We start from the raw sequence: 14,764 nt of genomic DNA, 5'->3' as shown, positions 1-14,764 counted from the left end.
GATTAAAGTTAAAATGTAACAAGGGCAAAATGATTTGGGTTCAGTGTAAAAATAGATATTCTTCATTTCCACTTTCCCACTGTGTGGAAAACATTTTTTTAAAGATATACATAGTAGGGTGACCCTCTCTGGTGTGTTTACCACTGAAGCATGATGTGATCAATATTTATGAACCCATCAAGTTTTCCATAGTAGATGGATTTCTACTTATCAGTGGTCTTAGTACATTCCTTATTACTATAGAATTCATTTCTGATTTCAAAGTCGGCCATGAAGCCATACCCTCTTGATCAGCACTGAGCTGGCTTCCCACCTGAAACACACGCTGAACACAGGACAAGGGAAAGGACCTCAAACTTGCGTGAGCTAGTCATTAAACCCATGTTGCAAATCCTGCCACAAATTTTTCCACTAGCAATCATTTTGAGATAGGACATTTCTCTTAGCCTTACCTAGTAGAGGCTAAAATCCTAAACTTTGAACTGGCATGCTTATTAAAATACGTATTTACTATTTATTTTCTTAGAGAGTGGAAACATGTGCCAGAAGAAAGCTATCATTTTTTTCTGTTCCAATGAATGCCTGCTCTTTTTCTTGAAACTAAACACAACCAACAGAAGACTTTATAATAGCTAACATTTTTGTAGCAATTTACAGCCTACAAATCCCTTTTACATAAATTTATTGCACTAAATCTTTGAGACAATTATCCACTGCATTTTATAGCTGAAGAAATAGAGACTTGGAAAGGTTAAACAGTATTATCTAAGATTCTGTTCATAAATGCATTCAACATTTCAATGTATTCTAAATCTTTATAAGTAAACTGGGTAAGAATGCAGAGATGAGACATGGACACATCTCATAGACTACGGGAATATTATATGGTCAAAGATGAAATGACTGATTTACGCCAATCTTAAGCTATCAATGACCCCCTCAGGAAAAGCATAGCTTGAATGATAACATTTCTCCAGTGGTGGGGAGACGTTGAGGTAGAAAACAAAAGAGCATGAATTACTTTTCTCTTATTTTTACCCTCACAAGCACATATAATTTTATAGTTGATTAAATACATTTGTTGCGATATATACTGAAGTTATTCATAATAACACTTTGAACAAAATTGGTTCTGTATTTTATTAGCTAAAATTAATTACCAAGGCTTACAAAGGCAAGTATTCTAGGAAAGCTACAATACTACCATGATTCAAATATGCTTCAAAAATACTAATTCAACTCAATGATGGAATTTTAAGAAAACTTCTGTAGTGTTAATGAAGATCTCAGTCTGTGTGTGTAACTGTATAATGACCCGTTGTCCAGTTGGGGTCCACTAAATTACTGGTCCAGTATGTGAAATTGGGGAATTGGCTTTTGTAAATTATTCATAGAACTTAATGAACAATTAGATCCCATACTAAATAAAATTTAACATTTACATCATGGTAACTGTTCTCATATTAGAAGATAAAAATTCCACTTAATTGACTGCTAGTGACTAATAATGATTAAGAAGTACCTCCCTTCAGCTGCAGTTATGTTCACTGTTATATTCTTGTTTAGGTGCTATTACACTGAAAAAATTAAATTCTAACAGGTATTAAAGTGTTACCACTAATTGTATAATTTTTTATTGATTCACACTGAACCTCAGGCAAGTTACTAAGGAAGGGTCCATATTTAGTAAGAAACACAACAATTGAATGCAGTTTTTATACAATTGTATGAATACACCTCTAGATCACTGTTTTTCAACATTTTTTATCTCATGGCACATTTAAACCTATAAACTTCTGTGGCACACTTAAATTATGTACAAAAAAAACAGTAAAGAAAAAAAGAATAGACTTACTATGCATTGAACTCCTTTCAAAAATAATTTAATTAATGAGCTTTAAAATTTTTTGCAGCACAACAGTTGAAAATCACTGATCTAGATAATCCTTTTGCCCATTTGGATATCTAGATATTCTTCCCACCTTGATAAGGAACAACTCACAAAAACTGATCCAAAGAATTGTAATTTTATGCCTTTATGTTCATGACCAGACTTAAATCTTCTCGCTAATTCCAGGCAATATGATGTACTGCCTTAATAAAATGTTTAAAATTCAACATCATTTGTAATCAGTAACCTTTTCCGAGGGAGGACAGGTAATTGATAACTGCTCTCATTTTTCTAAATGTCTAACCAACATATTTCTCCTGCTATGGAGGAACTCTATTTTTTTAGCCAATGTTGGAGGGGAAAAATAAAACCAGCACTATAAATATGCATATTAACAGGAGACACACATTCCGGATTTTATTTATTACATAGAAGCCATTATTTGGTATCTTGCCCAAGCAAATCTACATGGTGAGCATTATTTATAATGGCATTTATTCTATTTATGATCAAATGGATTTTTCCCCATAGCCTTTTTGTACATGGTAAAAATAATGAACACGACATTTCTTCTCATGGCAACTTCATCTTCTTTAATTTCTGCTGTTAAGTTAAACATATCCCAGACTACATCTGCCCAATCACAGGCATATTCCTCGTCCATGGCCCTCAGCTCCCCTGTTCAAAGTTCAGTTATTTCCAATGACCTTCCACACCAGACACGGTCAGAAAACTGAACACCACCCACCAACTAGTACCAGGGTAAGAAACTTCGAGGTAACTGATATCTCAAATCAATCTTATCTTCTGTTCCTGCCTTGCTCCCTATCTCCTCCTCAGATCCAGATAATTGCTAATTCTCTACCTCGCTATCATATAGTCTCCTCAATTTAATTACTATCTTTACACACTCGAGTTTATTGGATAGTGACTTGAAAGTCATGAATTCATCAGAATCCAATGAGATTCTAACATTGGTTACTGGTTTGCAACTCTGGCTATTGAATTTTTTTATTGTGACACCTGACATGTTGACTCTTAATGCATTTTTGACAGAGAATTCACTAAATAGTAGACTTGCAGCTAAAGGTTATTTCTTTTTTTGAAATAACCTTTAACTCCTTGAAGGGGAGTTCTTAACCAACATCCTTCTTCCCTCCAAAAAAAAAAAAAGAATTTAAACAAACAAGGATAAAATTCTGTTCCCAGCACTCAAAAGACTTTAACAGACAACACAAGTGATGTAAGTTACCTACATTTTTAACTTTCATTTTCCACCACTTACATAATATAGCACTATATTTGGGCGTAATATGTACAAAGCTTGAAGTGTGCAGGGAATCATCCTCTGTGCCACCTACGTGTGTCTGAGTGTGTGTACGTTTGACATACAGAGAGAAGGAATAGTCTGGAACTGTGTTACAATGTCAGCTAAGTACATCATAGGATCTCCTATAGTAGAATAAATTTTTAAAAGTCATCGATCCTGTTGAACTTTATCTAGAGTAAACCACGTATAATTTTACGTTTTACAGTGAATATGTTTCAAATATTTTTCCCCAGTTTATTTTTTGGAGAGAATAATAAATCATTAACTCAATTTAATTCAGTAGATTATGTTTACTTTGTTTCCTAAGTCACTAATTGTTAAAGAGGGAACAGCTAACTATATATAAAAGACTATGTTGAATCTTCATTAGGCTTATGTAAATATCCACCAACAATGGACATAGGCTCGAACAGGTCATTGTTTGTACTTCAGTGAGAAGCAGATTGCTAGTTGCCAAGAGTAACTCTCAGTCACAGGCCTGCAGACAGGCCACAACTGAACAGCTGGGCAATGTGGGCCCTCGACGTGCCTCAAAATACACAGTGACCATTTGTTGTTTGAACTTAAACAGAGAGGGCTGTGTTCTTCTCACCATGGTCAGTCAGTTGCATCGCTTAATTTATATTTATAGCTGGCCTCTCCACCATCTGTGCACACGGCCCAGGCTGTTCCTCAGAGGAATTGGAGTGGCATTATTTGAAGACCTGATTAAATAGCCAGGAAAAAGCAATCCATCATATATAAAGGGAGAAATGTAAGAGTCACAGTGCTGTCCTGTCACACTTTCAGATTTTTGTCTTCATTTTCTTTTATTTTTCTTTCTAATCCAATGTCAGATACAATAAACACTGACCAAGAGTGTAGAAACCACTGACAACCCTCTACCGTCTACATAGAAAAAGAATAAATGATCAAGATTCTCTCAGGCTGGCGCAAGGGTAAATGATATTTCTGCTGAGGAGAGCCTTCCCTGTTCCTTTATGGTTATGGAGACCCGAATGAATCAGGATCCAAGTGAAATCCAGGATCCCCCTAATCAAAGGCTACCTGTTGAAATCAGAGCTTCCTGGAGATGGGAAATTGAAAGCCCACAGTTGGTTGATTAAATGAACTGAACTACTTCAGAATTAAAAAGACAGAGCTTTATTTTTCTCTCGTCCATTTTCAAACAAACCTTTGTCAGATGTGTCTCTCCTCCTCTGATTGCAACTGGGGCCAATTTTCTGGCCCTCTGGTCACCCTAAAGTATTTTAAAAGTCTTAACTTCAGGTATTAAAATTAAAAAAATAAAATAAAAAACACTCATCATCACACACACATATGCCCATACCCCAGTGTGATCTAACAATATTCAACTGATATCCAATTTCGAGTTTCTTCCCATTTCCCAAAGAAGGTCTGAGACCACTGTCCTGGAGGGTGTGTGACTGTAGGAGAGGCTGTCACCGGGTTTCCAGTCTCTCAGATCCATTTTTCCCTTCTGTTTGGACTTTGCTAGGGTCACAGAAGGGACAATGGATTTGGAATAAAGAGACAAAGCCTGCTTTTCTCAGCCTGTGGTTTCAGGAATGCACAGTCATGGGAGGTAGGTGCATGCTCCTTTTTGAGAGGCAGTTCTATGGATTCCGCAGAGACTCCCCCACCAAAGCAATGTGTTCATAGACCCTTCCTAAAACTGGCAAGGCACTTTCTGGGTCACTTTTTTCCCTCGGGCAAGCTCCACCCTGGCAGTGTCCCTATAGCACCTTTTTTGGGGGACACTCTCAGCAGGCAGGACCCCTGGGCAGGGTTCTTCCAAGAAGCTTTCACCCTTGCTGTCTTCAATGGAACGCTCGTTCTTCCCACTGCGGCCCTCCCCTTCCTCCTCCTTGCATTGCAGGCAGCTCCAGACAGTTTTCCCTAAAATAAATGTGCAATCACTCCTCAGAAACACACCCCCACACATACACAATCTGTCCAAGGAGCTTTCTTGGTGACTGCACTACTTGGCTTCAGGGCGGGGGGTACCATGACAAACTCTAATAGCATGAATTTCAGGACAGAGAATCCTCCATTTCTATGAACACTTGCAACCATTGTCAATGGACCTAGGAAGGTACAGCTCATGCTTCCTCTAGACATATGGGGTTGCTTCTTCCACATATTTCTCCCAATTGAAAAATGAAGAGTATGGGCGGAGCCTGTGGCTCAGTGAGTAGGGTGCCGGTCCCATATGCCGGAGGTGGCAGGTTCAAACCCAGCCCCGGCCAAAAAAAAAAAAAAGAAAAATGAAGTAGCTAGAATGTTCTTACTCTATGAATTATGAAGCCACCAGTATAGCCTAAAGGTGGACATATATTTGTTACTAATGATGTAACACACACCTGGTTTTAGAGGTTCCTTTTCTTCTGCTTATCCTAGTTGTGCAGAAAAGAATGTACTTAGTCGCACAAAGGTACACTGATACTTACAGCACATTAAACGGAGAGAAACTGGCAACCTGGATCAAGAGCTAACTACCCCTTTTAATTTCAAGATAATTCCTTTAGTTCCTTTACTCGTCTGGGACTATTGTTCTGTACTCGCTTTTTTATTTCAATCAAGAAAAAAAGGGAACATGATCTTCGCAAGAATTAAGACACTCTTCAAATAATTGGCTAGGGTTTCACATAATACACAGACTTAAAAGGCATATTTTAAAAAGTAAAAGACAAAGATTCTGTCTTATACATTTTAGCTACTTTCTATTAAACTTACTTCAGAGAAAGATTAAGAGAAGAGTGAGCCATGTCAAAAGGAAGGAAATTGGTCTGCAAGAGTTTAAATATCTATAACATCATGTGAACACTTGTGATGGTAAGTATCAATAATTAATATTTTTAAATATTTGGATCTATATAAACAATTGTTTGATCTTCATTTTATAGAATGAATAGTTTTTTTTTTAAGTTTCTTCAACATTAAACATTTCAAAGTAGCTCTTTGATTTTTTTCTTTTTAGGTTCCCGGCCCCCTTCCTCCCTATACCCAGGAGAAATTGTGTCATTATGGAGATATTATATAGTAGGTATAATATAGATTTATGCTAGTTTTGAATATTAAATCTCCAGCCTAAAGCTCTGAAACACTTTAAAACAAAATTTAAAAAAAATTCCCAACTATAGAAAAAAAGGACAGTTTACCAAAATCTACTTCAAAGAATAGAAGACAGAAATCCCTTTACTTTCAAGTGGTCTAATAATTTCTATTAATTCAAGACTATATATAAACATTATATATAGTTCTTAGCTTTATGTATACATGTCTATATGCATACATACAACTAAAATATCCATATAACATATATGGTACAAATATTAGATATTTCATATATCTATAGAACACCATAAAACAGCAGGCCACAAAAGAGAAAGAAGGTAATAATTTAGTTGTGTTATCTTGAAAACCAGAGGCTTTATTGTTCATGATGATTTTTTTTCCCACACACACATACACTAGAATATGTGTATAAATAATGTGCTAGAAGGAATATATTATCAATACACAAGTGTCCAACTTGATTAAGCAATTTCATATTGACTTTGGGGAATAGAGAAAATGTTATGGATTTTACAAATGGGCCATGCATGATGGTAGTTGTGTTACCAGAGCAAAGTTGCCGTCATCTTACCAGGCTTAGGGACGATGAGCTGTGCACTAGTCTGAGCATTTCCAGCCTCATTTTCAGCCACACATTGATAAAAGCCTTCATCTGACTTCACAACCCCAAGGATCCGTAAGTTGCTTCCTCCCTAGAAGAAAAGCAGGTGAAATATTTTAAAAAGTAAAAAAAAAAACAAAAAACAAAAAACCCTCAAGGCAACAAAATGAATTTAGACCAATGTTTATAAAGTATCACAGAAGAAACAAGAGGGGAGGTCAGGAAGGACATATCAGCCTTGTGGATACATCCTAGGCCACCTGGGACCTGTCATGTGTCCCCAATACTCTTTTCTGAATGAACATGCAGCAGTTCAACCTAGCTCTGCAGTAAAATAATATGCTGCCATAAATGCACGTCAGCCTCAAAGTCTAAACGAACAGTCAACAGAGAGGCCTGGTATCAGGTACAGGAAACAAAGGTTAGCACCCATTCTTCTTTATTTTTTATTGAAGAAAGCTCAGGTTTAGTAGCTGCAAAGAAAAAAAAAAAAGAAAAAAGGAAAAGAAAGGAAAAAAAAAAAACAAAAAAACCCACTAATCTTTGCAGCTTCCAAAGCACAAAAACTCAAGGTTGGATATTTTCTGAAAATGTTTAACCAGAAAATATGTCTAAAAATTTCTTTAAAAATTGTAATATCTTTGACATATAGTCTCTTGGGGCGTTGGAAAAGTATGGTGGATATTTTTTATCTGTGTAGTTCTCATTGGCCAAAATGTTTCACCTTCTTAGATTAAATACAGAAATGTTAACTCCTCTTTTCTAAAAATTGAGCTACCATCTTTTTCAAGGATGGATGATAAAATGATCTAGAGATACCATTTAATTATACTAACACAGTTTATCTTCGATATTAGTGTAAGAATTAGTTCAGTAAGTGAAACGTGTTAAATCACTTCCCCTGAAGTCATTAAGAGATAAATATTACCTCGTGGGGAATTCTTAATTGTTTTTAGTGTCTCATAGTCAATTCTCAGCTGATGTTAAATTCTTAGATAAAGCTGGCTAACTTCTAATTAACAATTTCCATATAAGTTACGATTTGTGTTCAATCTTACATGGGTGACAGGCAATGGGTCTCAGATTTCTGGAGCTACTAGGGAAATATTTTTAAGCACATTACAAGTGAGTAGTGCTAACATACAGTACTTTTTCTTTCACCTTAAGAAAAGCAGAATTTAAATAGGTTGGCTATAATGAGTCATGCTGGGAGAAAGATTATTTTCAAACTGTAGAAAAAATAAATGTTGCCTTTTATTACGTGTCCTTAAGGGCAATCAACAATTTCCTTTATATGCAAGTAGCATATATTTTAGGCATATACAACACTTTTTAAGTTGCCCAATGGAAGGTCATTTTTAATTCAGTGGTAGTGAAATAGCATTGCATTGAAAAGAACTAATGGATTGGGTATGGCATTTAAGAGTTATTTTTTTTCCTTTTCTTACAATTTCCCAACCAATTAAACAAATAACAAATAAACAAACTAAAAGGAAAACTTTAGAAGTGGTGATAAAGGTGACAAAGATATATTTATGGTTTTATTTCTTAAGAAATTTTGTACATGGAGCATGCCAAAATACATGCACAAAGAGATTATGAAAGTTTGTGAAGTTGACCAGTTGTGGAAAAGGTATTTAGCAGCAAGAGCCAGTGTGATGTCATGGAGCGAGCTTGTGTCTGGACAGGATGTGTACGCTCCAGGCTCGTCCTGCCTGAGATCTGGATGAGAGGACAGCTCTTCCATGACAGAACCATGTCTGCATCTCAAACTTCACATAAATGAACCCACATCCCTCTGCTTTAGATAAAAAGCTCTTTGATTTTAGGAAAGTGCTTTTTCTATTTCTCATATATTCACATATCTAAAATCCGAACCACCAATACTAACTACACCTATCAGAAAGTTGTCACAGAGAATTTCCAAATGAGCAAAAAGAATTCTGCTGTAACAGCAAAAACAATTATGGGAGGTATTGAGCAGGGCAACAACTCAGTGGGTACAGTTCTGTCGTCTCCACCATCTCCCTGTAAGGATAGGAATACAGAGCCAGCTAAAGCTCACAGGAAACTATAACAACTATTCCTCTTAACTTCAATTCTTTCCAGTGTTCACAATTACAAAGCTATGTGAACTCTGAGTCTCTGTGGCATCATTCCCACTGCAGCCTTCCCTGCAACCATCACTGCCACCACCACAATCACTTTCCCTGTCACCCCCCACCCCTAACTGCTTATGAAGGACCCACTGGTCCTATCTGGCAGGGTAGCAAAAATATGCTGTCTGTAACATCAATGTAAAAACTACCATAATCATAGGTACAAATTACCATAATCTTAATACAAATTTATTAAAATGGGTAAAAGTCAAACAAGTAAGACAATCTTGGCCAAATACAGTCTAGAGCTAGGTTCTAAATTCTATTCTATGAACTGGCAGTGAAATGACTTAGTCTATTCCTTCTGATTTTTCTTTGTTTTAAAGTCTTGTCTATAAAACCAGAGGGCTGACCGTTTGATCTCTCTTTTCAGCTCAAAAATTCTTAATTCTAAAAAGTCATTTGCTTTATTAGAACCATTTTCTTAGCACATCATAAAAAATTCCCCATAGGAACCTTCCTCCCAGGAAAGAAAGTGAGAGAAAAGGTAACACACAATGAATCGAGTTGTAAAAGCTAATATGAAGAAAGGTAATTACCACTATCTGGAAATAGTCACTAGGAATGACTACATCTCCATTCTTCATCCAGTTCACAGTGGGCACAGGCTTTCCCGAGACTGCACATTCAAACTCAATGTCCATGCTTTCATAGGCATAGAGATTGGAGGGGTGATTTAAAAACCAAGGCGGAACTGCAAAGACAAAAAAAAAAAAAGTGAGTGGTGGTGATGTGAACCTTCATGTTGCTGCAATCTTCACCGAGTAAAAAAGCTATGCTATGATCGAAAATATTTGTAATTCAAATCATCCCATAAACCCTTAGCTTATTATACAGAAACTACCATAGAATTAATCATTTTGTTCCCCAAATGCAATTAAACCGTTGCAGTTAATGGTGTTTTTCCATATGGAAAGAAAAAAGAAAAATACATAATAAACATTCTGAATACCTGAGTATTTGTGTACAATTGACCCACACACTGTAAAGTACACACATCTGGGGAAATGACGCTGGTGAGGTAAAGGGAGCAGAGCAGACAGGACTGAGTGAATCCAGAGAGGAAGATGAGAAGTTCAGCTTCCTGTCATTCTAAGGCTTCGTCAGGATCTAGGTTAATGTGATGGACTCATTCTCCATTGAAACTGGCTACAGTGATAAGAAACTAAAAATGACTGTGCCATTGTTACTATGGACATATTTCCACTATCATAGCAATGACCGCAGTATATTACTATACTGTATTATTATTTTCTTAGCAGGGTATGTGATATAATAATTTAATTCATTTTAATTGCCATTACGCTAGTTACTCCATGATAGAAATTCCCAATTGAAAGAAAATATACATCTTCTGTGCAAATGATCTCTCCAGCTCAGTCCCTCAAAAAAGGAGGAAACATTTCAAAAGCAGTGTTTATGCTCTTCCGTGGGGAAACCGCAGAGTGAGGGCAGATTTGAATATTCCTGTTGCCTGAGAAGTCAGGCTGAATCAGTGTAGTAGCCATAATCGTATTTCATGTAGAAGCTGATATGCATTTTTAGCATCCATTTTTAAAGGTAGATTAGGTTTTTTTATGGTTGTCATTATGCTCAATGAGTAATCAGTGTTAACTTGTGGTTTAACTACTTGTTTTGATTTTTCCCACCACTATCAGCAAACTTGTCCCATGACACCAAAGTGAATCTTCAATCTTTGATGGTCAATGCCTTCTAGACAAATGGCAGAGGCATTAGAAGCTTGTAAGATTTAAGTGCTGATTTTTCCTACTGAAAAACCACTCTCTCTCTCTGTCTTATTTTCCTGATTTGTAACTAAATAATTGGACCTCTAGTACTAAATAACATTTAAATTATTTAATCCTTGATAAATAATAATATTTAATTAAAAATTATTTAATCCATTGATTTAGATGACTTGGCTGGGATGCATTAATATTAATGTCCTAAAGACATAAAAAACAATGCATCTGAAAGCCATTCTAAACAGAATATGTAACCGTGGTATACAGGACTAAAATTATTAGTACCACAATTTGATTTTTTGGATGCCTGACAATGAACAAAAATATATCAGAAACACTTATTGCATGCCTCTGAGTAGAAATATTAGCTGAGGCTTCTCAATTCTGTTCTCAGTTTAACCACAGATTTTGACTAAGTATTTACTAGCTGAGACCGAACTTTTACTGAGAGTTAGCAACGCAGTTTATTAGTCTAAACACTTTATTATTCTCACTCCTACTCTCTGAGGCAGCCTCTATTATCCCCATTTTACAAATGAAGAGATTGAGGTATAAGGTGTTGAAACAACTTTTCCCAAATTACCCAGCTTTAAACTGTGAAGCCAGACAGCCTGATGTCCTGCCGTCATTCTGAACTGCTTTGCTATAATGGCCTCTTTTGCCACTTGAAAATTCTGGTAGAAAGATAATGCGATACTAGCTCGAGAGTCTCTTAATGGAGATAAGCAATTAGTGTAAGTAGAAAACAACACTGTGTTTTCTACCCCTCATCTTCCTTTAAGTCCTTCTGTCCTGGTGCTATGAAACAACCTAAGTCTGTCCAGCCTTTGTTTCATTTTTTTATCAGAATTTCTAGAATTATGTTTATATCAGAGTTTTCCAAAATTTGGCTCGCATCATTAATAAATCTTGAAATTAATTTGCAGGATAAGACCAAAATTTAAATATGTGTTCCTGTTGTTGGGGCAGAGAATAAGAAGAACATAAGAATAGACAGGATTGGGGGTGTAGAAGAAAAAAGTAAAAGGCAGAGCAGAGAATACCACATTTACGTTGTAAAGGCGAAGTTTCCCCCTCCCTCCCTCCCTCCCTCCTTTCCTTCCTTCCTTCCTTCCTGTCAGAGTCTCACTCTGGCCAGAGTGCCATGGTGCACAGAAACACACATAAGGCCCAGAAACTTGAAACTCTTGGGCCCAAGCAGTCCTGCCTCAGCCTCTTGGGTAGCTGGGGCTACAGGCATGTGCACAATGCCTGGCTAGTTTTCTTTCTATTTTAGTAAAGATGGGGTCTCTTTCTTGCTCAGGCTAGTCCCGAACTCCTGAGCTAAAGTAATCCACCCGTCTAAGCCTCCCAGAGTGCCAGAATTACAGGTTTGAGCCACTATGCCTGGCCTTTGAGAATTTTCAAGAACCCAAACAATGGAGCCAGAGGCTCGACTGGGCTGGATTTAGAGTATAGCATCCCCTCCCCACTTTATAGTGCCTCGGTTACCATCCTTGTCTCTAACCTGGAGGCAAGAATTGAAGATAATGGTAGTTAATGTCTGTAAATAACAGTGCACAAATTGTATATAAAAGAAAAGCAATCAAAAGAAAAACATATCAGAGTGTATCACCTATAGTAAAAATAATTTTTTATATTGTGTGTAAGTATATAGAAACCCAGTACATAAGTAAATATATATGTGGGTCTATTTGTGTTGGACACAGCCTTTTATTTTTTTTTCCAATATGTTATGTCCTGGTCCTCCAGTTAGAGTTATGTTTTATATTGGCAATGTCAAAAACAGGGTGCTTCACATAATGGAGTTTCTTGAAAAACAAGTATTACGTTTTAACAATGTTTAAATCTGTTCCGTGCAAATTTACTCTGTTTCTCCAGCATGCATGGGTAGGGCTTGCCTATTAATTTGCTGTCTCTCAATGGAACCAATCAAATCAACTAAATCAAAACTGATCACATAATGAATCCTCAGAACCTCTGTACTGATGTCCCAAAAGTCACTTAGAAAGTCAACATACATGGAGAAACTTTTAGCTAAATTTCTTATAAATACATTATAGAAATTTCTTATAAATACATTATAAAATATTCCTTACATAATTTTCCAAAGAGGTGGCTGACATAGAATATTTTGTAAAATTGTGTAATGAATATTTTTTAAATAAAGGTAAATTTAGTCCCTATGTCTGCTGACTTTACGGGTGAGATTTGGGCCACTATGTGTTATTACTTAATAAAAAATGGTAACCTCTGATTAACTAAGGAGAAAATAATCTAATCATTCAGCATGTAATTATAGTTGTAAGACCACAAGTGCCATGACTGTGTCAATAATTATTTTTTGCTTGTAAATGTTTATGTAAATTCTTATTTATACGACATACTCTCTAATCTTCTCATATTCTGTAGGATTTGAGCATTACACTGGATACTCAGTCTTCTCTGTTTTAATATCTCACTCTATATAAGCTTCCCTAACTATCACAGTGCATCCGATAGCAGATGAGGAAGCAAACATTTAAATGGGGAGTGGAGGCATCAAACAACAATATTGTGCATCAGAAATGGATCTAAGTCTCGTGTTTTGAAATTCATTGTCTATCTGGAAGTGTAATCAGTCATCAGTGGATTATGTGAAAGGACAAGGATTTACCTTCATATCTCAATGCCCAGTACAGTGCCTTGCCCTCAAACATACTCAACAAAAATTTTCAGTTTTTGTTAACAAGAACTCAAGCAAGAAAATGCATGTTCTCACCCTTTGCTGTGGCAATATGGGTATAAGGTGACGATGAGGAGTTTGTACAATGTCACAGAAACTGTATATCTACAAAATAATATGATTTTCTTATCATAGAGAATAAATGTCAATGAGTACTGAGAAAAAAATCAAGAGGAAAGCATGTGGTGCCATTGCTATTTGGAGAACAGACAGCATGTGTTTAGAGTACCTTTCAGAAATATTCTTAAAGCTCATTCTTACAGTTCTTCTCTGAGCAAAAGGAATTGAAATACCCAACTTGGGAAAAGGTCTTAAAAAGGGCTAAATACATAGGCATGGGCTTTATTAGGAATGAGGAAACAGCTCTTTACCCTTGGTTTAAAATAATGCATAAACAAATTGCTTCCTATTTTCTAAATATATCATCCTCACACCCTTTAAGTACTCTCCATGGTTCAATCAAATAGGAGTAAACAACCCTTTCCTAATTTCAAGTCTTTCTAAATTCTATATTTTCATCCTGAGATGTTTTCCATTGTATCCCAGAATACAGATACCATGCCTATCCTCCATGAATCCACTTCTCCAGAAGGACATCTTTATTTTTTTCTTGAAAAATTTCTTTCCTCATGGAAACTCTGTGGGATTTATTTTTATCGATTTATGACACCTGACTTGGTTTGTTCCACATTGTATTTATTTGTGCATTTGCATTACCTTAACACCAGTATATAACTCCTGGGGGGAAGAGGCCCTATCATGCTAACAAGAATCCATTACATCTCTTTACGTATTTTTTATGATTGTACTACTCTTCAAGGGAATGGACAAATAAAGTTTACCTAGATTTGTTTCCTTATTTGATTTCTTTGTTTGTTTTTTCCTGTGAAGAACAGACTAGAATCTATTCATCCCAATTTAAGATTGCTTCCTGGAATTAAAGATCTAGGTATAATTATGTTATACTTTTCATAGCTCTGCAGTCCTATATTTTCAATACAACCTGATGAAGTAATCTCTAATTAAAGGTACATAAGAAATAGCATTTATTATGGCATGGCACAAGTTTCACCATATTCTGTATCACCTCTGTAGAAGAAAGACCAAGCTTAGGCTTTGCATTTAATAACTCACAGATAAATAGAAAACTTACTGACTGAAACCTTACCTCTCACTCCCTTTTTACAGAAATCATCTACTCCACCCAAATTAATCCTTCTTGCTATAAATAATTA

The 14,764-nt window shown here is 36.1% G+C and overlaps 1 protein-coding gene across 1 annotated transcript in view; it reads right to left on the bottom strand.

Moving 5' to 3' along the window:
• Positions 1-14,764, bottom strand: part of DCC (DCC netrin 1 receptor) — a 1,249,028-nt gene that overhangs the window by 459,677 nt on the left and 774,587 nt on the right. The window contains 2 exon segments of the mRNA XM_053571848.1: positions 6,871-6,991; positions 9,599-9,753. Coding sequence (XP_053427823.1) covers positions 6,871-6,991; positions 9,599-9,753 — 276 coding nt within the window.

The sequence above is a fragment of the Nycticebus coucang genome, chromosome 19 (genome assembly GCF_027406575.1).
Source record: "Nycticebus coucang isolate mNycCou1 chromosome 19, mNycCou1.pri, whole genome shotgun sequence".
NCBI lineage: Eukaryota > Metazoa > Chordata > Mammalia > Primates > Lorisidae > Nycticebus > Nycticebus coucang.
Note: the sequence above shows the minus strand (reverse complement) of the source record. Positions and strands in the feature narration are given on the sequence as shown.